Source organism: Mastigoproctus giganteus, chromosome 10, assembly GCF_048544385.1.
Source record: "Mastigoproctus giganteus isolate SK-2022 chromosome 10, ASM4854438v1, whole genome shotgun sequence".
Classification (NCBI taxonomy): Eukaryota; Metazoa; Arthropoda; class Arachnida; order Uropygi; family Thelyphonidae; genus Mastigoproctus; species Mastigoproctus giganteus.
This window is the reverse complement of record NC_143584.1, coordinates 52,657,784-52,684,993: the sequence shown is the minus strand read 5'-3', so window position 1 is coordinate 52,684,993 and position 27,210 is coordinate 52,657,784. Positions and strand designations below refer to the sequence as shown.

The following is a 27,210-nucleotide window of genomic DNA, read 5'->3' as shown; positions in this document are numbered from 1 at the left end:
GAAAGGGAGGTTGCATGCAGCACTAGATGCTGATTCGAAGTTGATGGGATGTTTCTCTGCCTGTGACTTGTGTACCTGAAAAGGAGGCATGTAAGATGTTATGGCTGAGATTTTCATGAACAATTCACCCAATGTATTCGCAATCTTCACAGCTGTTGTACTATCCCAACCGTTTACAGTGAGTATGGGAAGGTTGATGCATGAATTTTGAGTAAATTACGTTGTAGTTTGGCCCATATTGCTTACGCTTTTGTAGTTCTTGTAATTATAGAGGTAAAATGTCTCCATGCTTCTCTTTTGCTAGTCTGCCTAATATGTTTTGCTTTTGTCCAAGCCTGTTTAAAGCAGATGAGATTTGCATTTGTTGGAAACTTCCTGAATATGTTCCATGCTCTGTTCTTTTCTTTTTTTAGCCACAATGAATTCATTATTCCACCACAATTTTGAGCGTGCTGATATTTTGTTGGATTGCTTTTTCTGCTGCCTGTAGTATTTGGTTAGATATATATTCTGTAGCCAAGTTTATGGATGTTTCCTGGACCTGATTTTCTTCTAGCATTGCTAGTTGTTTGTATATATATCCCATTTTGCTTTTAAAAAGTTCCATTTAACAGTTCTGTTAGAAAAGTGAGGGATGTTTTTATCAATCCGGAATATCATTGGATAATGGTCACTACCCAGTGGATTTCTATGAATAGTCCATCTAAATAGAGCATATGTGGATGCTGAGAACAGAAAGACATCAATAGCTGAAGTAGATACTGTAGGTAAAGGCATATGATTGTGTGTGCCATTATTGAGAGTAATCAGATTGTGCTTGTCAAGTAATTTTTCTATAATTTGTTCATGTTTGTCCATGTTTTGATTTCCTCAATGGATGATGATACTGAGATCCCCTAGGATGAAGTAGGGTTGAGGAAGCTGTACCACTAGTTCTTCTAGGTCAGCGTAACTTATATTTTGATTAGGGAGCAAGTATAGCGAGACGATAATCAAGTCAAAATTAATGTTGACTAGTACTGAAACTGCCTTAAAGTTTGTTTTTAATGGGAGTGATTTGGAGGGTATTTGAGTGTTGATTATCAATGCTACACCTCCATGTGCCAGTTTACTAAGGTTGTTTATATGATCTTGCTGACAAATTATGTAGTCCCAGAGAGAAACAGTTATACGTGGCGTTAAATTGGTTTCCTGTAGGCTATCATGATGATATCACCTAGTTCCTGGGTGATAGGATTATATTGTGTGAGGAGACCTTGTATGTCATTTGAATTGCTGTGATATCCTCTAAAATTCCACTGCAGAAATGTAAACATTATCTGGGTTTAGTAGAATCCTTGATTTGTTTTTGAGAGACTAAAGGTTTGTTTTGCTCAGGTTTCCCTTTCCCTTTCCCTTTCTTTGGAAAGGAGGGTTTTCCTGTGTCCATATCCTCGTTAGTGAATAGTTCTAATACCTGTTCATCTTGTTGTGAGCTACCATCTAAGTCCATCCTGTCTGTTTTGTTGGCATCAGAAGTAGGTACTGTTGTGTTTCGCTGTGGAGTGGCATCTGGTTGTATAGTAATTGGCATATTTATAGCTTTACTTTTTTTTTGTTTGCTGTTTGGTTTAGTGGAATAATGGCTAATACTGACCTTGCCCAATCAGATAATGATTCATTTGGTGGTATGGTTACCACTGTTTGGGTTGCAATTGATATTTGTTTTTGGTTACTTGAGCATAGGTTGGTTTAATAGCATTCAGGGCTGGAAAGGACTTTTTGGCCTCTTGGTAGGTGACATTGTGTTCAATTGTGTATTGCTGTACATTTTTTTTCCCATTTCCAGAAGCTCCTTGGAAAACGTCGGATGGGCTTCTTTGCAGTTAGGACAACTTGTCGCTGTTTAATCAGTATTCGTGTGCTCAGTGGATCTACATGCAGCACAGGTAGCTGCACCTCTGCAAACTGTCTGTGAGTGCCCAAACTTCTGGCACTTGTAGCAGTGTAAGGGGTTTGGAATGTATGCTATAATATGGCAATTAAGATAACCTGCTTTGATTGCTGTTGGTGGTTTAGGGTTATTGAAAGTGAGTATTATGTTCCAAGTAGGAACAAGTATGCCGTCCTTCTTTGTCCTTATTCTTCTGACACTGATGACTCCTTGGTCTTGTAGTTCCTGTTTTAGTTCTTCCTCTGACACATTCATGAGGTCCAATTCGGTAATGACACCTTTGACGTGTTCAGGGAAACGTGTGGTGAAGCTGTAACAGAAATTCCACCAAATGTTTTTAGTTTCAGTAGTTGCTCAGAATGTCGAGCAACTACTGAAACATTTAGCAGTGGCAACTTCCACCAGTAAGTCTCCTGATCTTAATTGACGAACTGTCTTGGGTATACCTATTATACTTTCTACGCATTTTTGCACTAGAAACGGTGATAGTTTGCTAATAGTTCTTGAGTCGAGTGTATTATAAGAAAAGTTGGAGTTCTGATTTTGGCTACGTCAGTCTTTTGATGATTAGCTGCAAAAAAATCAGTCTCCGGCTGTTTTCACCATGTAGGGGGTCTCATCTATGCACCCAGTGAATTTCTGGGTTTTAGGAACTGTTTTCTCCATTTCGCCTTGGAAGGGAGAGCTTTTCCCTTCCAGGTTACTGGCCCTGCCATGTAGAGGCTGGAGCAGTGCCACCTTTGTGACGAAGCGTTAGTGGGTTAGTAATAAAACAAAAAAAAGAAGAAAGAAAGAAAGAGGGTTTCTTTTCCTTCTGATCTGGTAAAGTGTTTTCTTTACTGAATTAATTGAGTGTTAATGTAATGCTGAAAACAAGGGAAACGATTTTATTTTACCAAGAAAGAGTGCAAATTTACTGGCAAAGACACAAAATTGCTTGCACCTGGGGCCAGAGAGAGAGAGAGAGAGAGAGAGAGAGAGAGAGAGAGAGAGAGAGAGAGAGAGAGAAGAAGTTCTTTATAGCAACCCCTCAGAGAAATGAAAAAAAAAATATAGTTGTTATATCAAAAAGATATTATATCAACAGTTCATAAAATCAGCAAACGAAAGAAAAGTTTGAACATTTAATGTAAATATACTGATACAATATAGTATTAGTATAATTACAACATTACAATATAGCACAACCTGATTCAGAATATATATACTATAGTATTAAACACAAAAATGAATACTGTATATTTTTCATTGATTCTACAGTGTACTTATTAGGGCTTATAATACGGGGATCCCCGTATTATAAAGGTTATAAAATCACCTTTATGTGATTACGACATCGTTATCTCTACTAGCAAATATTCGGTAAATCACTGATAGGACACCATGAAACAATCTGTCCACAACTCTTGGACAACTTCATGTCTGACCGTATTGTAACTCCCAAGTCCCGTTCCTCACTACTGACTTTAGTTCAACTCCACCGAGTGTATAAGATATTTTGGGGTTGCTGTTCCCCAGGTGTAAGACCTTGCATTTTGCTGAATTAAAGCATAGCTTTCACTTTTCTGACCATCTTGAAGTCTATCTAGGTCACTCTGAAGAAGCTCTGCTTGGCGGCAATCATTAACTAGTGTACTGATCTTTACATCATCTGCAAGTCGCAAGACCTCACGCCCTCGATCCTTCATAGATGTCATTTAACATAATCAAAAAAACACTGGTTCCAATACTGATCCTTGGGGAAACCCCACTTCTTACCCTACATTAACCCAATATGAGGAATAACCATTTAGCATTAGTAGAGGCGTATGATGCAAGAAAGCAAGCTTATTCAGCATCAGCCAAAAAAAAAAAAAAAAAAAAAAAAAAAAAAACACACCACTCCCATTTCACCCCTCCGTTCGCTCGAAATACCTGTCCAGTTGAGCCTTAAATTTGTTTAGGCTATCAACTTCAACACCAAGTGATGGAAGTCGGTTCCACCAACCAACAACCCGCTGGCCAAAGGCAAATTTCCGCACATCTATCCGACATCCGTCCTTCCTCAATTTAAATTTATGCCCTCTGAGGTGATTATTCTGAGCAAGATGAAGAATCCCATTGGCATTGAGCATGCTCAAACCATTCAAAGCCTTATACACCTCTATCAGATCACCTCGCCGGTGCCTAGTCTCCAGACTCTGTAATTTGCAAAACTTAAGCCTTTCTTCGTAAGAACAACCCTTTATTCCATTCACTAATCTTGTTGCCCTTCTCTGTACTTGTTCCAGCAGCTCTACATCCTTCTTGAAATGAGGTCTCCAGGCCTGTATACAGTACTCTAGGTGTGGCCTGACCATTGCCTTATACAAGGGAATAATCACCTCCTTATCCCTGCTAGAAAAATTCCTATATATCATTGACAATACACCATGAGCTACTCTTGCAGCCCGTCTGCACTGCTCAGAGAACTTCATATCTGCCTGCACAATTACCCCCAGGTCCTTTTCATTCTCCACCACTGTCAGTGTAGTACCGCAGAGTTGATACGTTGCTCTGGGGTTACTGTTTCCCATATGTAGTACTTTACATTTGTCAATGTTAAACTTCATTTGCCACCTCTCAGCCCATCTGTTCAACCTTTCCAGATCCTGTTGCAGCAGCATAGCGTCAGTAGTGTCCTTAACACCGAAAACAACAACGGACCCAACACTGAACCCTGAGGAACTCCACTAATAACATTAGTCCACGTTGAGTAGTGTCCATTGATTACCACTCTCTGTCTTCTGCCACTCAACCATCCCCTTATCCATAGCAGCAATTTGCCTCCAATGCCACACTGCTCCAATTTGTGCAGCAGTCTTCCATGTGCAACAGTATCAAAAGCCTTTCTAAGATCCAAATATATAGTAGTAGTAGTAGTAGTGGCATGTGATGCAAGAAAGCAAATGTATGAGCTTATGCAGCATCAGCCAAAAAAAAAAAAAAAAAAAAAAATCACACCATTCCCTCCAAATGCCTGTCCAGTTCCTCCTTAAATTTATTCAACCTATCAACTTCCACAACGACAGATGGAAGTTTGTTCCAACAATTAACCACCCGCTGGCTAAAGGCAAATTTCCGCACATCTAATCTACATCTGTCTTTTCTTAATTTGAATTTATGCCCCCTTAGGTTCGTAATCTGAACAAGTGGAAGGATCCCATCAGAATTCAGCGTGCTGAACCCATTCAAGGCCTTATACACCTCAATCAGATCACCGCGCAGGTGCCTAGTCTCCAGCCACTGCAATTTGCAGAACTTAAGCCTCTCTTGATAAGAGGATCCCTTCATTCCCCTCACCAATCTTGTTGCCCTTCTCTGTACACGCTCAAGTAAATCTACATCCTTCCTAAAATGAGGCCTCCAGACCTGTACGCAGTACTCAAGGCGTGGCCTGACCATTGCCTTATACAGAGGGATAATCTCCTCCTTTTCCCTGCTAGCAAAATTCCTATATATCCTTGACAAAACCCCATGACCTGCCCTGGCAGCCTGTCTGCATTGCTCAGAAAACTTCATATCTGCCTGCACAATTACTCCCAGGTCTTTTTCATTTTCTACCACCTTAAGTGTAGTACCACACAGTTGGTACTTTTCTCTGGGGTTACTTCTACCCATATGCAGTACTTTGCATTTGTCAAGGTTAAACTTCAGTTGCCACTTCTTAGCCCATCTGCCCAAATTATCTAGATCCTGTTGCAGTAGCACACTGCCATTACTGTCATTAACAACCCTGCCAACCTTTGTATCATCTGCAAACTTCGACACTAAGCCTGATATACCTTCATCAATATCATTGATAAATATACAAAACAACAGTGGACCCAACACCGAACCCTGTGGGACTCCACTAATAACATTAGTCCAAGAAGAGCAGCACCCATTGATTACCACCCTCTGTCTTCTCGCACTTAACCATCCTTTTATCCATTGTAGCAACTTACCCTTAATACCATTCTGCTCCAATTTGTACAATAGTCTTCCATGCGCAACAGTGTCAAAAGCTTTCCTGAAATCCAAATATATGATATCAAAATTATTTTTTGCATCCAGTTCCTTTGTAACCACATCATAATATCCTATCAAATTTGTCAGACAAGACTTTCCCTTAACAAACCCATGCTGTGTCTGAATTATTGCTGCAGTCTTGTCTAGATTATCCTGCAATGCATCTTTAACCAGCGACTCCATTATTTTACAGGGAACAGAAGTTAAACTAACTGGTCTGTAATTACCCGTGTCACCCTTCGATCCCCCTTTGTGAATTGGGGATACATTTGCACATCTCCAGTCCGTGGGAACCTCCCCTGAGTCCAAGGATGCTCTCATAATTATGGCTAAGGATTTGCTTAGTTGCTTTGCCGCCTCCTTTAATAAAACTGGATAGATCCCATCAACCCCAGGTGCTTTTCTTACGTTTAACTTCAACAATTTCTCTTCCACTTTGCTCTCAGTTATTACAAAATCATTAAGTATCCTGCTACAATTTGATAACCTTCTGCCATTTTCAAACCTTAATAATTCCTCACGTGTGAATGTAGATGCAAAATACTCATTCAGTTTGTTTGCTATCTGAGCAGGATCATCAACAGTCAAACCATCGATGTCAAGTGGACCAATCAGATTCATCCCCTTCCAATCAAATATATAATATCAAAGTTATTTCCTGCATCCAGTTCTTTTGTGACTACATCATAGTATCCAATCAAATTGGTCAGGCAAGACCTGCCCTTAACAAAACCATGCTGCATCTGAGCTATAACTGAATTCTTGTCTAGATGATCCTGCAGTGCTTCTTTAACCAGTGCCTCCATTAATTTACCTGGAACAGAAGTTAAACTAACAGGTCTATAATTACTTGTGTCAGCCTTTGATTTATCACAACCCTCTGCTTGATGCCCTCAAGCCATCGTGCTATCCATCTAAGGATTTTCCCTATGATTCCAGCCTGCTCCAACTTATAAAGTAACCACTCATGTGGAACTGAGTCAAATGCTTTGTTGAAATCCAAATAAACAATGTCGAAATTATTCCCAAAGTTCAGCTCTTGAGTGACCCTGTCAAAACAGCTAACCAGATTAATTAAACATGATTTTCCCTTTACAAAACCAAACCATGCTGTGTATCCTACAGAATTCCATTTCCATCTAAATGATCCTGAATTCCACCTTTGATCATTGCCTCCATGATTTTCCCTACTACTGAAGTTAGACTGGCCGGTCGGTAATTTCCCTTTGTGTAGAACCGCCTTTGTGTTCCAATTTACACCAATTCAATGGACTCGCTCTCTCTCCTGAGTCCAGTGATGCTCTCATAACTAGCCTTAATGGTTCAATGCACTCACTTGCCGCCTCCTTTAAGATTATAGGGTATATGCCATCAACCGCAGGAGTCTTACTCGCCTGTGAGTGCGAAAGTTTTCTCATTAAATCAACATCTGAAATTTTTACATCATTAATTATATTTTTTTCAACTTCACTCCCATAATTTCTCATTGATATGAAGGGTTTTTCTTCTGTAAATATAGATGCAAAGTAACTGTCGAGTTCATCTGCAACATCAGTTGGGGTATCTCATACTATCCCACTCAATTACATATGCGTCCGATCTGATTTGTCCTTCTCTTCTTTGCATTTATATATACGAATAATTCCTTAACTGCACTCTTTGCTCTCTTCTTTATTCCTTATCCCCACTCTTTGCTCTCTCCCAGACTCAGTAAAGATACTATAGTTAAAATTATACTTTGCTGAATAAAACGTCTTTCTCCTTCAGAAAAATGATGAACATAATTCAGCCATGGAAGACCAACATGGAATAGAACAGTGTTCCGCAAATTCTTTCCAAAATAAGAAATTGCCTGACTCCAATGAGATTTTAAAAGATGAACTTGAGTCGGAAATTAATGAAATACTTTTAACTATTTTTGCTAAAAAAGTTCAAAGCCTAGGCTGGCTGAACAGCAGTGAAACAACCAGCCAAAGCTCATGTAAATAACTTTACCTCAATGGTAAGTGTTGTGTGTCTCATCTTGTAACAGAGCAGTGATGCAGCACAGTGGCCAATCTAACCACCTAGTACAACACAAGAATAGCAAGACCAATATCCACATGGACTATGCACCAGACATTAGCTCGTATAAGTTATAGTGGTTGATGGCTGTCACGGATACCTATGCTCACTGCGAGACACAAAAAAACTGTGCCTTTTGTGGACACTTCATCACCAATGCTGGACATGTGGAATATATGCTCAGCATGATAAAGTTGGAAATGAGATTCATCAGACCAGGCAACAGATGGGCATTTGGAGTAAGTAACATGGCACATGGAAGCAGTTTGGTGTTTGGCAGGCTGGAGGTGGTGGTGGTTTTATTGTTTGTGGACTGTTTTTGTGGCATGCTTACCATTAATCAATGCCTTAATGGGAATGCCTACCTATTTATTGTCACTGATGAAGTCTATCCCTTCACAATGACGGTGTATCCAGAAAACTATGGAGTCTATTCATTGTCATGTTCCTGAAAATAGTTAGCAAGTTGCTGGACCTTGTGGCCCAACAGATTGCTAATTGTTTTCAGGAACATAACAATGAATTTTCCATTTTCTCATGGCTGCTAAACTCACCCGATTGAGACTGGTGGCCTGAAAAAAGACATTGAGCTTCTTGAAAGGGTCCACAGATGGCCAACTTGAATCGTGAGACTGGCAATAGGACAACTGTATGAGGAAAGATTCCAATTATGTGGGCTACAGAGCTCAGCAACCAGACACCTCAGAGGTCACCTGATTGAGGTTTATAAGGCTCTGAGAGGATTAGTAAAATGAATGGAGGTGGAATTCTCACTGTTACGAAGAATTCCAGAAATAGGGGTCATAAATTCAAAGCACTATATGGGAATATTATTATTATTACTATTAATCCAATTAAGCATGTGTTTTGGACTTACTGGAAAAGGAGATTCAATGATATGAACATCTACCTGACAATGTCTGGGCATAATGTGCTATTGTTTTCGTTGTTTTATTTGGTTTTTAGGAGCATTAGCAACTAAGGCCATATTGCTTCGGGGATATGCGGTGGTCATTCCCTGACCTTTACGCATCCTCCGTATTTTTATTATTTTTTTTTATTATTATTAGCCATATGGTGTAAGGACGTCTGAGGCTTATGCTGCACCAGGGAAAAAAAAAAAAATTCCCAAATTACCCTGCGAGAGAGTCAGAAGTAGAAGGGAATCACGAAGAAAGATGATATCCAGCTATCCAGCTCAGGACCCTGGGTGTGCCATACTCACCAGATGTGAGCCCCGGGGGTTATTATTATTTTTTTTTTGGTGGTCACGGGCTCAAACCACTGCGCTATGCACTGCTACTATGCACTGCTACTCCTGCTCACCTGGCTACAGAGGCACCTCACATAATGTGGAATGCATGGGTAGCACTATCATAGGACCCCCTGCAACACCTTGGGGAATCCATGCCAAGACATGTTTGGGCTATATTATGGTCAAAAGGTAGCTTCATGGGGTATTAGATGGGTATTGACAATGCAAAGCCAACTCGGTGTATATGTAAACAGGTCTAAATGTAAACAGAGGAATTGGTTTAAGACTGATGAAGCGATCGCCTGATTGGTCCCGTCAAAGTTACATTCTGGACAGCAAATAGATCTATGCAGTATGTACTCAGATTTAAGGATGCATGCATGCTTGATTTGCCCTCTGAAAACAATCCATTTGGTGAAAATTAATTTTCACGTCCACTGCTCTCATCCTGATGCAACATCATCTAGCCATTTCATCAGCCAGCCACGGGTGTCGAAATCGCTTGGCACGGTACTGATGTGGCCTGTCAGTGGCACCCTTCTGTTACCAGCACCTTTGGCACCTGCCCCAATGCCAAGGCGTTCCTATGCTACTGCGGTGTACTCTTAGAAATATCAACTATTTAGTGATATCAGTTCTTAGAAAACACACCATTATTTACAGCTAGTAAAATCCATGACAATTAATTTGTCTGTGATTGGCAAAACTACTTGTTTCATAGGAGTCATATTGATAAATATACAGTCTGTCCATAATGTATGCTGAAATTAACCTCGTTGAAGTTAATTTCATTACTCCAATGAGTGATTCTCAGCCTGCAAAGCTGGTAATTAGCTTCAATAAATTAGCAATCTTTCATTTTGATATGCAAATATTATAATAAGAAAAAAGTAAAAAATATTTTTTGGTTGTCAGAGAGAAATTCTGATACCATACCATACCACATGTATGATTGTTGTATAAACTGGAGCAGTGTGGCATTTGGGGGCAAGATACCATTATGGATGAAGGGATGGTTAAGTGGTTGGAGACAAAGTGTTGTTATATTCCAGTATGTATTGCACCTTCAACTGAGTTTAATTGGTTGCTGCTATGGTTTTTTTTTTTTATTATTATTTTTTTTACACTTGAATGTGCAAATATCTCTTCAATTACTAGTTTTGTCATCCATTATATCGCATTATACGGTGGAACCAACTGATGATATTACCAACAGCAAATTCAAAATGCGAAGCGTTCAAAGAATTAATCTTGAAAGCTACTAGGCTTTTCATACCAACAAAGAAATATTGTTATAGATTTAGGCCTAAATAGATGTCAGATGAACTAATTAGACATGTGACAGAGAAGAAAAATGCATGGTATACATAAAAATTAACACATGACACAAAAGCCTATGATAGATATAAGCTGGTCTGTAACCAAGTTACAAAGGAGGTTAGGCAGGTGAAAGCAGGTTACGAGAAATATTTGGCAAAGGATGCAAAGAAAAACAGCAAAGAATTCTTTACTTATGTAAACCCTAGAAAGAAGGGGATGAATCTGATTGGTCCACTTGATATTGATGGTTCAACTGTTGATGCTCTTGCTCAGGTAGCTAACAAACAAAATGAATATTTTACATCGACATTCACACATGAAGAGTTATTCAGGAAGGGGAATGCCAGAGGTGTATTCAACTCTGGCAGTAAGCTAGATAATCTTGTAATAACTGAGAGTAAAGTGGAGGAGAAATTGTTGAAGATAAACACAAGAAAGGCACCTGGGGTGGATGGGATCTATCCAGTTATATTAAAGGAGGCAGCAAAGGAAGTAAGCAAACCCTTAGCCATAATTATGAGAGCTTCCCTGGACTCAGGGGTGGTACCCATGGACTGGAGATGTGCAAATGTGACCCCAATCCACAAAGGAGGATCAAAGGGAGACACAGGTAATTACAGACCTGTTAGTTTAACTTCTGTTCCAGGGAAATTAATGGAGGGACTGGTTAAAGAAGCATTGCAGGATCATCTAGACGACTTCAGTTATAGCTCGGACAGAGCATGGGTTTGTTAAGGGAAAGTCTTATCTGACTAATTTGATTGGATACTATGATGTAGTCACAAAGGAACTGGATGCAAAGAATAACTTTGATATCATATATTTGGATCTTAGAAAAGCCTTTGATTCTGTTGCACATGGAAGACTGCTGCACAAACTGGAGCAGTGTGGCATTGGAGTCAAATTGCTGCTATGGGTAAAGGTATGGTTGAGTGGGAGAAGACAGAGAGTGGTAATCAATGGACACTGCTCTTCGTGGACTAATGTTATTAGTGGAGTCCCTCAGGATTCAGTGTTGGGTCTATTGTTGTTTTCTGTATTTATAAATGATATTAATGATGGTATATCAGGCTTAATGTCCAAGTTTGCAGATGATATGAAGGTTGGCAGGGTTGTTAATGACACTAATGACAGTACACTGCTGCAACAGGATCTAGAAAAGTTAAGCAGATTGGCTGAGATGTGGAAAATGAAGTTTAATATTGACAAATGTAAAGTACTACATATGGGAAGCAGTAATTCCAGAGTAAAGTATCAACTCTGTGGTACCACACTGACAGTGGTTGAGAATGAAAAGGATCTGGGGGTAATTGTGCAGGCAGATATGAAGTTTTCTGTGCAGTGCAGACGGTCTGCAAGAGTAGCTCATGGTGTCTTGTCAATGATATACAGGAATTTTTCTAGCAGGAATAAGGAGGTGATTATTCCGTTGTATAAGGCAATGGTCAGACCACACCTTGAGTACTGTATACAGGTCTGGAGGCCTCATTTTAAGAAGGATGTAGAGCTGTTGGAATGAGTACAGAGAAGGGCAACAAGATTAGTGAATGGAACAAAGGGTTGCTCTTATGAAGAAAGGCTTAAGTTTTGCAAATTACAGTGTCTGGAGACTAGGCACCTGCGAGGTAATCTGATTGAGGTGTATAAAGCCTTGAATGGTTTGAGCATGCTCAATGCTGATGGGATTCTTCCCCTTGCTCAGAATAATCACCTGAGAGGACATAAATTCAAATTTAGGAAAGACGGTTGTAGGATAGATGTGTGGAAGTTTGCCTTTAGCCAGTGGGTGGTTGATTGCTGGAACAAACTTCCATCTGTCGTTGTAGAAATTGATAGCTTAAACAGATTCAAGGTAGAACTTGACAAACATTTGGAGCGAGTGGATGGGTGAAATAAGGATTTTTTTTTTTTTTTTTTTATTTGGCTGATGCTATATAAGCTTGCTTTCTTGAATCATGTGTCTTTGCTAATGCTAATGCTAGCCTAATCCTGCACTAGATGCTGTAAATATGCTTGTTTTATGTAAGCATAAGTATCCAGCCACAGTTTTGTAAATTTGCTGTTCATGCCAATCTACTGAAGCTAGACAGTGCAATCTATCCATCCTCTACATATACTGCTCCATATCTGCAATCTCTGAAGTTTAATAAGACAATGTGTTGCCACTTTAGTTATGATAAACTTATGTTTGTCATGCTTTAGAGAGCTTACTTGCTTCAACATGATATTTATCTACCCAGTTGCTCACATCTGGTGAGTATGGGCTTGGCACACCCAGGGTCCTGAGCTGGATAGCATCATTCTTCTCTTTCTTGGTGATTCCCTTCTACTTCTGACTCTTGTTCTCTCTCTCTCTCTCTGGGTAATTCAGAAATTTTTTTTGGCTAGTGGGTGCAGCATTAGCCTCAGGCTTCTTTGCACCATATAGCTAATGATAATAATAATAATCAGGTACTGGCTAAGTTGTGGCTGATCCGTTCACAACGAAACAAAAAAGCTGATGCAAGAAGACAATGCTACTGGGCAGATAAAAAAAAAAACCATTGTGATGGACTCTTTGATATCATCCATCTGCCCTTAGGTTTAATCCTTGTTTGTATTAGTGACTGATCCATCTTGCAAATTTTTTTACAGTCCCATTTTCCTCAACAGCCACTACTGAGCTTGTCCTCAACAACTGTGTACAAATCTGTGAGGCAAGCTTATTTTTCCAAAATAAGAGGAGTTTCCAGATCAAGATTCACACTCTTTTGGATTACTTTCATTGATGACTACAATTTTAATGCACTTACCTGAAAGTTTAATTAAGCACTTTCACTGCCAATTTTAACTCTACTTTTCATGCTGCATTTTGTGAAAATCAACAGGGTGGTAGTGTTCATCTCCATAGATTACCCTATCATCTCCAACCATCAGTATCATCATTACCATCAGTATCAGGCTTTTCAACATGAAACTGTAGCCATCCACATCCATATTCAAGTCACCTGTCCTTGTTTCTGTGCCATATTGTCCTCTCCCCATCAATTGGTCATTTTGATGATCTCAGCTCCAGGTTAATCTCCACTGCTAAACCATCTGATATCATAATTTGTGTTGAGTTGGTGACTTTATCTATTGCGATTCACTTTCCAACATCACTACTCACTTGTCTAGCGTAATTTTCAACTATTTCAGCCACTTTTCCACCTACTAGGAGTGCTGCCAGGTTAGACAGAATCTTTTCAAATACCCAAATTGATGTATTCATCGAAAATCTACTAGACTGCTTTTACCCAGATAACCTTCCGCTAACAAGCTACATTCATAGTATCTTGCCGTCTTACAACCCCAAGACCTCCTCCTAAGTTTCTGGACATGACAGTTTTATTACCACTTTTTCTGAACCAAATTTTTTTCCAAGTTCCAGTTCACCTTATTTTCTTCGTCAGTCTACCTTCACATTCCTCTCCCTGATGCCAAGTTTTGGTTGGCTCACTGTTTTTTTTTTTTTTTTTCACACAGAAAATGCCTAGGTGGTGTCAGTTCTCCTTACAAAACAAAGCAGATATTCAACTTATCATTCCTTTTTTGTAAGAAGAAGAAATCATTTTGAAAGTTTAAAAGGCAGCCCTCTCACTGGATATGCTGATTTCTCAGTTCACCATTCTTGTTTAATAAAGCTGTAACTGAATTTATCAATGTTCAATCCCCAAAAGGAAGGAGGATCACAGACATCCATATTCATCCGTCAACAGTTCCAGATAAAGGTCTGGGAAGATTATGTCACCAGATTTGGTCTTTTCACATCCACATTTGCAGTGCAAGAATACGATGCCACTGTTGTAATGCCCATGTTCAATTACTCTCCATATTGTAACAATCTGCCTAAACTATCAATTTCATTCTCTGACTTAAAGTGGCTAACAACTCTCTTCCAAACTTCTTTGAAATAGGTGGTATCCCCAAGTTGTTCTTCAAAATTGGTAGTGTTTTTCCTAAATATTTTAACAAAGCTTTACAACAAATTCTCACTCAAACTCAAGTACTTCCAGACTGGAAATGCCACAGAGTTACTCCTGTCCCTAAGCATTCAAAACCACAGGAACTAAATAACTTCAGGCTTATCTCTATTTTTTCTACCCATTACTAAAGCCTTTAGACAAAATTTTCTTGAAACTACTCTTTATCTAGGCAAATTTTTGCTTCTAGACTAGTGTCAATTCATTACAGAATTTCAGTACATTCAAATGAAATGTGGCTTCTTCAACTAATTTACAATTTATACATGGCAGAAAAGGAGAACTTGTCCTGCTTCTTCCTAGATATCACTGCTACCTTTGACACTCAGTTACTCTGATTTCCTCTGTTCCATAACTATTACTGCATCTCAGGATCCCTGCTGAAAGTGGTTCAAAGTTACTTTACCATTGTACTCTTATCTTCTCTAACAAATCCACAAGCTGTATTCAGAATATTAGCTGAGGCATGCCCCAGAGAGGAGCCCTATGAGCATCATTTTTCTTGGCCAAATGCTTTTCCTTTCAGATGCTTTTGGCAATGTCAGCCTTTCAATTCATCATGTATAGATCAACAACTGATGGCGTCTTGGATTATACTGAACTTTTTAGATTACATGTTAACCCCTTGAAGACTACGTATCTACCATTTACTCCTTTGGCAATCTCTTTTTCCCTACAGTTAGCATCTAATCTAAATTAATTCCCCCTGTAAACCAGATTAAATTTTTAGGAGTCATCTGGATTCCAAACTTCTGTTCTCAGTCCACTGCACAAAGTCTACTATTCTAACAGCATTTTGGGTTATGAAGTGTGACCTCACTCTCATTCGTAATGCAAACAATATATGTAAATATTTTGTCACCTATATCCTACTTCATTTCCACTGTGCATCACTAATCTGGTCTTTCATCTTAAAACTCGCCCTTTAGCTGAATATTTTCTCATCTGATATGCAAGCTTGGGTGTTCCTATTTGTGTTATCTTTACATCTATTGTACCAACAAATTAAAATAGTGCCTGTTACTCTTTGCTGACAATATGAAGTAATTCAATGTAACCCTAATCACAGGCCAAAGTGACTTTCTTGTCTCGGACTGTCTTCAGTGGCAAATTCCACCCAAGACTACCAGAGCTACTCTATCTCTTCAGTCTAAACTTTTTGGAATAAACAGATTTGATTCTTCATTCATCAACAACTCTGTTAAAAAAACCACATGCTTTGATCTTGACTGTGGTGTCTATATTCATGACAAGATGTACAGAAAAATGTGGTTTAAGTTCACATCATATCAAACTTTTAACTTCTGTAGTACTGTTATCTTCAGTTTCAACCCCCTCTAACTTGGTTGTACTGGGGTATTGTCCTTACTTTATTGGATGCAATAAATGATTTTGAATATATATATAATATACATCGGAAAGGGTGCAGAGAAGAGCAAAAAACAATTCAATTATCTTGGAGCATAAAGAATATTCCTATGAACAAAGACTGGGGTTCTGTAAACTGAAATCTCTGGAAACCAGGTACCTCTGCGTGGTGATCTAACTGAAGTATATAAGGCATTGAAAGAGTTAAATGTTGATGTCATCATTACTCTCTTCTGATGTGATTAAAGAGAACATAAATTTAAATTGTAAAAGGACTGTGTAGAATAGATGTAGCAGAGTGGTCAGGATTCTGAGTACAGTAGTACACGCTCTTTAAATGGACCGGGGTTCAAGCCCGTGACTGCTAAATACGATTAACAATTTGTATTGATTGATTTATTGTAAACTCCACTGACGTGGTGGTCATGCTGGAGTATGAACAAGAACATTATGTACCAAAATATATGCATTCAGCCAAAGAGATTGATGGAATAAACCTTCACATGGTGTTCCAGATACTTTGAATAAATTTAAAGAAGGCTTGAACAAATTATGGCAGGAATACACAAATTAAACTGCTTACAATCTAGTTTCAATGTCTCTGTAATTTGTATTTAAGGTCCCTATTTCTGGAATAATTTATAATGGTGAAAAATTTGTTTCAATCATTTTACAATGCCCTCTCAGAGCATTAGAGATGTCAATCAGATACTCACTAATGTTTGGTTACCAAGTCCTGACTCACATATTGAAAGTGTTTCATCATCACATGGTCAAATCCGCAAAAAGTCACTTAATTTTGTTTTATAATGTTGCAACCAACTGTTCTCCCCATTCTGTTACCCACTGTCTGTTTTTCAGATGGAGGTGGTTTACCACTAACTGGCTCCTGTCTTTGCCTTTTAAGAAGATCAATGTCTTTTTAGAGGTAATTAGAATTACAGTCACCTATAGCAAAATCTCACTGATGGGCTCTCATCCAATTGAACATAAAGTTAGAGAGGAAATCCACTTCCTTTAATTTTGTGAGTTTTGCCACTCATGCCATTGTAGTCTTTCATCACTGGGCACAGATAGGAAAAATAAGCTGATGATGTGGTATATGGATGAAAATAGGGGTTGAAAAGGAAAATTTTATGAAATATAATGCTTGTTAATAAAATATTTTATTTTTAACACACACACACACACACACACACACACACACACACACACACACACACACACACACACACACACACGCGCGCGCCTCCGTAGCCAGGTGGGAAGGAGCAGCAGTGCGTAGCACACGCTTCTTGATTAGACCGGGGTTCGAGCCCGTCACCACCAAATACGGAGGATGCGGACAGGTCAAGGGAATGACCACCGCATATTCCTGGAGCAATATGGCCTTAGTTGCTAATGCTCCTAAAAACCAAATAACAATAACAACAATAACACACACACACACACACACATTAATAAGAATAAATAAATAAATTTTGTTTATACTTCTGGGAAGACCACATGGTCAGTGGAGTTCACATGGTAGAGAGAATACAAGAACAGCACCATATTCAATAGTTATGGGCTTGAACCTGGGTCACTCAAGGCATGTGTACTTATGCACCCGCGTGCCTGACCACTCGGCTACGGCGGCCTTGTACAATGACATTATTAATACATGACATCGTTAATAACAAGAACTGCATTCCATGACTCTGGGTCCTAGGTTTAAATGAATGATTTCAATGGAAATATATGTTTACATTTAAGTTAAGTCATAATTTCTAAGAATGCATTTATAGAATAGGACTACTTATAATTATATCATTTAAGTTATAGGAATACCTATAAATACAGAAGCAGCTCAGGAATAGTAATTATTATAAGTTATAGAAAGCAAACAGTGGTATATAAAATCATTTTAAAAGTTCTGCAAAAATAAAAACATACCTAGTACTGTAACTGTAACAGAAGCAGTATCATTTCCATGCATATTTGTGGCTACAAGTACTAATGATCCACTATCACCTCTTTCAGCATTCCGTACACTTAACTTTGTCCTATAATCTTCATTAGTTACATTCCAACGAGGTAAACCTTCTACCATTTTGTTACTTATTGTCCATTTTTTTGATGGAGGTGGTTCGCCACTAACTGGAATATCTAGTTCAAAACTCTTTCCAACTTTGACACGAATATTGAACATGGCATTACGGTCAATCTTTGGTGGCACTAAAAGGATATTAAAGTTATAAAATATGGCTAAAACAACTTACTACAAAACTTTAAGAAATGATGGATATGTAATTTGTTTTTTTGGAGTTAACTCAAACTGAAAAATGCAATATAAAGTCAATAATGCTTTAACCTATGTACCATTTATTAGTATAAACCAGAGTATGATGCTCAATACATTCTATGTTGATTTCAATATTTGTAAAAGAATAAGAGAAGTTTACCTCAATATGATACATATAATACTTCCGGGTGACACTCTCCAGAAATTAAAATGGATAAAACATTAAGGCAAAATAATTAAAATAAATTGAAAACAATTAACAAATAAATTGAACACAATTAAGAAATAATTAAAAAATTAATTACAAAAATTTTAATGTAAATATGAAAAACAATTTTCCTTCCTGAAGCTAACAACGCTTTTCGACCATATGTCGTGATCACAGGAATGAAAATTACCACATTTGTGTGAGCATGCATCTTAAATAGAGTTTATTAGTCTTTACGTATGCATGTAAAAGACCGCAAATTGTAGATTAGATATGGCCGGCAAACATTAATAGAATTCTCATGTAATTTAATTTCAACGGTTTCTGAAATTAACAGTTTAGTATAATTATATTGGACACTAAGTATTTTGGCCTCATTGAACAAAAATTATGTTTTTCATTAACGGCATGAAAGGCTAATTCTGACGCTTGTGAATGAGAAGCACGAACTGAGGACCCATGCTGTTTAACCTAAAAATTCAGAAGAAGCCACGTGGATCCTTGATAAGATGAGTCGCAATCACTGCAAGAAATGTTGTCCAGGAGATTTATTTGTGTTGCGAAAGAGGAAAGAACTCAGTGATTGTTCAGTATAGCGTGTAATTTCCATATTGGTCTGCCACAATCTTAAATTTGGTATCTTTAAAGAATGTTTGTTGTTTGTTTGTTATTTGGTTTTTAGGAGCATTAGCAGCTAAGGCCATATTGCTCCGGGGATATGCGGTGGTCATTCCCTGACCTTTCCGCATCCTCCGTATTTGGTGGTGACGGGCTCGAACCCCGGTCTAATCAAGAAGCGTGTACTACGCACTGCTGCTCCTTCCCACCTGGCTACGGAGGCGCCTTTAAAGAATGTGTTAAGCTGTTTGTGCCACTCTTCAACGTATGGGACAGACATAAAATATTATTTGATGATACTATTGTTGATTGGTGTAATTTTTTATATCCTATCTTTAGCTTGTACCCTAATTCGGTTTACAGTCACAAGGGGGTAACTCCTGTTTAAGAATCTGCTGGTTAATATCTGTATTTATGAGACTAAAGCAGATTCTGTTGTTGAATATTTATAGGCTTGAAAAAGTGATTAGAGATAATAGACCTTTTTCAGATGAACAGATGATAGCTGTTGAAATGCAGAAGCATACCGGTGTTTGTTAGTTTACGATAGATGTTAAATTGGATTTTATTCGAGTCCCGAGTAATACAGAAATTTAGAAAATTTAATGACTTAGAATTCATATTTTCCATTTCCAATGTAAAATTCAGGCTGGAATGAGTATCATTAAACGAATGTAAAATGTCTTGGATAGTGCTACTATCAGTAATAATGACATCATCGTCTAAATACCTCCCATAGTATGTGATAAGGGGTAGAAAAGGTGTCAAATGTATAAGCTCAATCGTCGAGAGAGAGAGAGAGAGAGAGATGCCTCCGATATTAAACCGCTTAGACTTAATCCCATTGGTAAACCAAAAATTTGTTTGTATACTTTGTCTTGAAAGGTGATATGCTTGGCTTCAACTAAAATAATTAATTTTAGCTGAAGCCAATTTTTCACTTTAAGTGAAAAATTTCTTTAACACTACAAGGTAAAATGATGGGGTGATAGTTAGTGTTAGCATTAGCAAGGGCACATGATGCAAGAAAACAAGCTTATATAGCATCAGCGAAAAAAAAAAAAAAACCCCTTATTTCACCCATCCACTCACTCCAAATGTTTGTCAAGAATCTGCCTTGAATCTATTTAAGCTATCAACTTCTACAACGACAGATGGAAGTCTGTTCCAGCAATCAATCACCCTCTGGCTAAAGGCAAACTTCCACACATCTATCCTACAACCGTCTTTCCTCAATTTGGATTTATGCCCTCTCAGGCGATTATTCTGAGCAAGAGGAAGAATCCCATCAGCACTGAGCATGCCCAAACCATTCAAGGCTTTATCAATCAGATCACCTTGCAGGTGCCTAGTCTCCAGACACTAATTTTTTGCAAAACTTGAGCCTTTCTTCCATTCACTAATCTTGTTGTCCTTCTCTATACTAATTCCAACAGCTTTACATCCTTCTTAAAATGAGGCCTCCAGACCTGTATACAGTACTCAAGGTGTGGCCTGACCATTGCCTTATACAAGAAGATAATCACCTCCTTATCTCTGCTAGAAAAATTGCTGTATATCATTGACAAGACACCATAAGCTACTCTTGTAGACTGTCTGCTCAGAAAACTTCAAATCTGACTGCACAATTACCCCCAGGTCCTTTTCACTCTCTACCACTGTCGGTGTAATACTACACAGCTGATACGTTACTCTGGGGTTACTGCTTCCCATATGCAGAACTTTACATTTGCCAATGTTAAAATTCAGTTGCTACCTCTCAGCCCATATGCTCAACTTTTCACGATCCTGTTGCAGCAGCATACTGTCATTAGTGTCATTAACAACCTTGCCAACCTTCACATCGTCTGGAAACTTGGATTCATCAGTGATATTCATCAATATCACTGATGAATACAGAAAACAATGGACCCAACACTGAACCCTGGGGGACTCCACTAAGAGCATTAGTCCACAAAGAGCAGCGTCCATTGATTACCACTCTCTGTCTTCTCCCATTCAACCATCCCTTTATCCATAGCAGCAATTTGCCTCCAATGCCACACTGCTCCAATTTGTGCAGCAGTCTTCCATGTGCAACAGTATCAAAAGCCTTTCTAAGATCCAAATATATGATATCAAAAATATTCTTTGTATCCAATTCCTCTGTGACCACATCATAGTATCCGATCAAATTGGTCAAACAAGACTTCCCCTTAACAAACCCATGCTGTGTCCGAGCTATAACTGAAGTCTTGTCTAGATGATCCTGCAATGCTTCTTTAACCAGTGCCTCCATTAATTTTCCTGGAACAGAAGTTCCAGGGAAATTAATGGGGGCACTGGTTAGGTAAAATTGCACAAGACCGGTTTTCCTATTCGGCTAATTGTTTCTTACAGAAATTCGGCATTTTTCTCCTTAGCCACATATCTATATAGTATTATAAAACCCTTTAGACAGGCAATACAATTTGGGATAAAAAAACTACGATATATTATTTAATTAAAGAATGTCCCCTCGGTGATCATCATCATCATCATCATCATCAGCCATTTTCAATCCACTGCAGGATGAAGGCCTCCCCAGCAACTTTCCAGTTCCTTCTGTTTTGAGCACTGGCCATCCATTTACTACCCACAAACTCATGAATTTCATCTATCCATCTCCGCCTTTGTCTTCCAGGTTTTCTTCTAGCTCCTCTTGGATACTATTCTGTTATTTTCTTAGTCCATCTGTCCTCATGTCTTCGAGCTATGTGTCCTGCCCAGGACCATTTTAGTTCTTTAGTTTTGATAAGAATGTCCTTTACTTGAGTTTGTTGCCTAATCCATGTGTTTCTCTTCTTATCTAACAGTCTGATTCACAATATGATTCGTTCCATTCTTCGCTGTGTAGTTCTCAGCTTCTCTTCCATTCTTTTGGTGAGTGCCCAAGTTTCACTTCCATAAGTCATGGTGGGGAGTATACATTGGTTCATTATTTTACGTTTCAGACAAACTGGGATATTGCTCTTCAGTATGTGACTATATTTCCTGAATGCTATCCATCCAAAATTTATTCTTCTCTTGACTTCCAGCCATTTATCATTATTACAGCTAATGACTTGTCCCAGATAAGTATATGACTCCACCTTTTCAATTACTGCTCCTTCAATCTTTATTTCCCTTTCTGTGGCATACTTGTTCATCATTACTTTTGTTTTAGCCATATTCATCTTTAGTCCAAAATCCTTACTAGCTGTGCATAACTGATTAAGATTTTCCTCTAATTCGTTGGGATCGTGGCTAATGACCACAATGTCATCTGCAAATCATAAATGGTTTAGGTACTCTCCGTTCACATTGACTCCTTTCTGCGACCAGTCTAATCTTCTGAAAGCTTCCTCAAGGGCAGCAGTAAACAGCTTCGGAGATATTGTGTCTCCTTGTCGAACTCCTTTCTCAATTTTAAATTTCCTACTGTCTTTGTCTAGTCTAATAAAGGAGGTAGCACTCTCATATATTTTCTTCAAAATCATAATATATGGGGTATCAATGCCTTGTCTTTCCAGTGCCCGAAACATTGCCTTATGCTGTATGGAGTCAAATGCCTTTTCATAATCCACAAATGCCAGGCATAATGGTGTTTTATATTCATTTGCTTTCTCCATTAGCTGTGATATTACATGAAGGTGATCCATAGTTGAGAATCCTGTCCTAAAGCCAGCTTGCTCTTTCGGTACTCTCATTGGTCTATAATTTCCAATTTCTGATTTATCTCCTTTCTTATGCAGCAAAACTATGATTGCATTATTCCACTGCTTAGGTGTCACACCTTTTCTAATGCACTTTGTGAAGAGCCTTGCCAGTTTTTGTGTTATGTCTCTTCCTCCCAATTTTAACACTCTACAGTAACTTCATCTTCCCCCGGGGCTTTCTGATTCTTCATTTTCTTCAATGCATGTTCTACCTCATCAGGAAGAATATTGGGTATGTCGTATGTGTTGCTACTTTGCAATCCATCTTCCCCACTGCTGGCATCATTCCCCTGCTCCTTGTATAATTCTCTATAGTAGTCTTCTGCTATTTGAATTATGCCTTCTCTGCTGTTTATAAGTACACCATCGCTATTCTTCAGTTTCAGTATCATTTGTCTTTCTGTATTACTGCTCATGGCTGCTGATTTAATTCCTTTGTTTTCCCTTAATGCTTGTTCTACTTTTCTTGTGTTAAATCTTCTTATGTCCTCTCTGAGTCTCTTTCTAATGGCTTTGCATAACTCAGTATACTCAATTTTCTCCCTGTCAGTGTTTTTCTTGCTTTTCATTTGTCGTCTTCGGTTCATCATGACAAGTGTTTCTTGACTAATTTTTTCTTCTTTGGATTTCTTTTTCCCTATAGGTTTCTTGGGCTTTATCACTTTCAAAAAGTTGTAATATTCCTTGTCGATATTTTGGTCCTCAGCAGTCTGCAGAAGCTCATACTTGTTCTTAAGTTCCAGTACATACTGCTTTTTCTCCTCTTCTGTTATCTCAAAGACCTTTGTATTATTTACTCGGGTCAGTTTTTTCCTTTCCTTTCCTACATCTATATCAAGTGTACATCTTACCATTCTGTGATCACTTCCAACATTTACCTTATTCAGGACAGTAACATCATTCACAATATATCTTCTGTTAGTGAGGATGAAGTCGATTTCATTAGTAGTTAATCCATTTGGACTCTTCCATGTCCACTTTCTGTTCACCCTTTTCTTGAAGAAAGTGTTCATTACTGACAATCCTTGAGATTCTGCAAATTCCACAAGTCTTTCACCTCTTTCATTTCTTTCACCAATTCCAAAATTTCCTATTGTTCCCCTTTCTGCACTGTTTTGTCTTTTTCCAACCTTAGCATTGAAGTCTCCCATAATAATAGTGTAGTGGGTTTTCTGCTCATCTAGAAGACTCTCCATTTCTGTATACATTTCTTCAACCTCTTCATCATCATGGCTCGATGTTGGTGCATAAATCATTATAATCTTTAGCTTGTATCTCTTAGAAATCTTGAGTATTAGTCTTGACACTCTTGGTGATGTACTTTTGAATTCGGTGATAATGAAAATTTATTCTCACTGGATGTTACTTCATTATATACGAATGTAAATGCCTGAAATAGTAACACTATACTGATTAATTATACAAAGCTTCCTATTAAAGAAATTTTTCACTTAAACTTTGAGTTAGAGCCAACTATAATCACATTTCAAGACAAAGTATACAAACAAATTTTTGTTTGCCAATAGAATTAAGTCTAAATGGTATAATATCGGAGATCTATCTCTAAACGATTATGCATATATATTTGACGCTTTTTCTGCCTCATATCACATACCATGGGAGGTATTTAGACGATGTTCTCATTATTAGTGATAGTAGCATTATCCAAGACATTTTACATTAATTTAAAAATATTCATTCCAGACTTAATTTTATATTTGAAAGGGAAAATATGGATACTAAGTCATTAAATTTTCTAAATTTCACACTTACTCAGGACCCGAATAAAATCCGATTTAATATCTAATTGGAAAACAACAAACACTGGTATGCTTCTGCATTATGACAGCTATCAGCTGTTCACCTAAAAAAGGTCTATTACCTTTAAATGATTTTTCAGTGCCTCTAAATATTCAATGATGGAATCTGCTTTAGTCTCAGAAATACAGATATTAAGTATTGCTAGCTTGCAATTGACCAACCCACAAGTTCGAACCAATGTCGGAAAGATAAAATCCCCCATTACAAGACATTCTTAAACTGGCACGCTCTGCTTCTCTGCACAATTGTTCTTTGTACTCGTCAGAGTCATTAGGCCTATAACACACTCCTACTCTCATTTTCGGCGCCTCCGTAGCCAGGTGGGAAGGAGCAGCAGTGCGTAGCACATGCTTCTTGATTAGACCGGGGTTCGAGCCCGTCACCACCAAATACGGAGGATGCGGAAAGGTCAGGGAATGACCACCGCATATCCCGGAGCAATATGGCCTTAAGTTGCTAATGCTCCTAAAAACTAAATAACAAATAACAAATAACTCTCATTTTCCCTTTCAGTGTTTATGTCACACCAAACTGACTCAACATTGTACTGTCCACCCATGTTAACTGGATGCACTTCCTTCGATTTTATGTTTTTTAACTAACAGTATAACTCCTTCCTTTCTACCCTGTCTGTTCACATTGTACCCAACAAATTCCAATTCTGCACCGCTTATCTGTGTGACACTATGTCTCTGATATCCCAACAATAACTGCCTTTGATGTCTTGATCAGCACTTTAAATTCATCAAATTTATTCACTATACTTCTAGCAATGGTGTACATGCAAGTATACATGCACATGTTCTTAAAAAAGATATTCAATGCTATGACCATCTACCTGACAATGTGCATGCATTACTCCACACAATGTGCAGTGCATGGGTTGCTCTACCACAGGATATCCTGCAACGCTCTGTAGAATTCAAGTAAAGGTGCATATGGGCTATGTTATGGAAAAAAAGGTGGCTTCCATAAGTATGGCGTAGGTGTTGCTATTGTAAAGCGAACTTAGTGTATATTCTAGGTTCTATATAATTCTAGCTTAAGATGCCATGGTTAAATTTATTGCAGCTAATGTGCAATAAATTAGTATTGGTAGCAGTTATGGCCATATGCTGCAGCAGCCAAAAAAAAAAAAAAAAAAAAAAAAAAGAAAAAAAAAAAAAGATTAAAATAATAATAATAAAAAAAACAAAAAAACTAAGTAATTAAAAAATGATAAAAGAGGAGGAAATTGACAAACTATGCATTTCCCTTCCCCTGTATGTAACCATACAGGGGAAGGGAAATGCATAACCTTCTCCCTGTATGTGGGACTGAGTCAAATACTCTGCCAAAATCGAAATAAACAATGTCAAAATTATTCCCCTAAATTCAGCCCATGAGTGACCCTCTCAAAATATGTAATCAGATTTGTTAAACATGATTTTCCCTTTAAAAAACCATGCTGTGTATCCTTCAGAATTCCATATCTATCTAAATGATCCTGAATTCCACCTTTGATCATTGCCTCCATGATTTTCCCTACTACTTAGACTGACCAGTTGGTAATTTCCCACTACACTCTTAGAACCGCCTTCATGTATTGGAGATACATTGGCACTTTTTCAATCAATGGAATCTCTCCTAAGTGCAGTGATGCTCTTATAATTAGCCTTAATGCTGCCTCCTTTAAAATTATAGTATATATGCCATCAACCTGAGGAGCCTTACTTGCCTGTAAGGCTCCTCAGGTTGAAAGTTTTTCATTAAATAATCATGTAAAATTTCAATATCATTAATTATATATTCTTCAACTTCACTCCCATAACTTCTCATTGACATAAAAGGTTTTCTTCTGTAAATATCGATGCAAAGTAACTGTCATGTTCATCTGCAACATCAGCTGCAGTATCTAATACTATCCCACGTTCATTACATAAGGGTATGATCTGATTTGTCCTTCTCTACTTTGCATTTATATGTGAAGAATTCCTTATCCCCATCTTTTGCTTCTTTGCCAGCGATTTCTCTGCCTTTGCCAGCCTAACCTTTTCTGTGGGACTATTACAGATCAATTTGTAGGTATTATAGGCTTCAGTACTTTTTATTGCTCTGTAACTTTTCCATGCATCTTTTTCTGCTCAAGTAATCTGGCAACTTCAGTATTCATTTGATATAAGGAATCACAGCATGTATATGTAATATTATAAATAACGCTTTGTCTATTTAATATGGTGAGGTTTATAGAGATACTGAATTAACTAATTAAAAAATAATTACCCTATTTTAATACAGGAAAAAAACAAGATAAATCTGTATTATGAAAATAACATTCAACTGAAATATGAACCAGTATAAGGTAAACCTAAAACATATTTCTGTTAGGTAATGGCCTAACAGATAGTAAACTGGTGGCACTGCATCCAAAAACTTTGCAGTTTATTTCATTAACCAATGAGAGAGAGGATAACCTCAGTTAAAGTCAGTTAAAACATGAAATAAGGTTGTCTAATGAGGATGTCACGATCAGAAACATTTCAGAGGGAACAACATTTGATAACATTATGTATTTGATTATTTATATATGATGGATATTTTGTGGATGAAAGGG

General features: G+C 38.0%; 1 protein-coding gene across 2 annotated transcripts in view; it reads right to left on the bottom strand.

The window, feature by feature from the left end:
• Window positions 1–27,210, bottom strand: part of LOC150079033 (twitchin-like) — a 2,795,346-nt gene that overhangs the window by 1,193,145 nt on the left and 1,574,991 nt on the right. For both annotated transcript variants that reach the window (XM_090382361.1, XM_090382360.1), the window contains one exon: window positions 17,906–18,187. In XM_090382361.1, coding sequence (XP_090238487.1) covers window positions 17,906–18,187 — 282 coding nt within the window. The remainder of the gene's footprint in view (window positions 1–17,905; window positions 18,188–27,210) is intronic.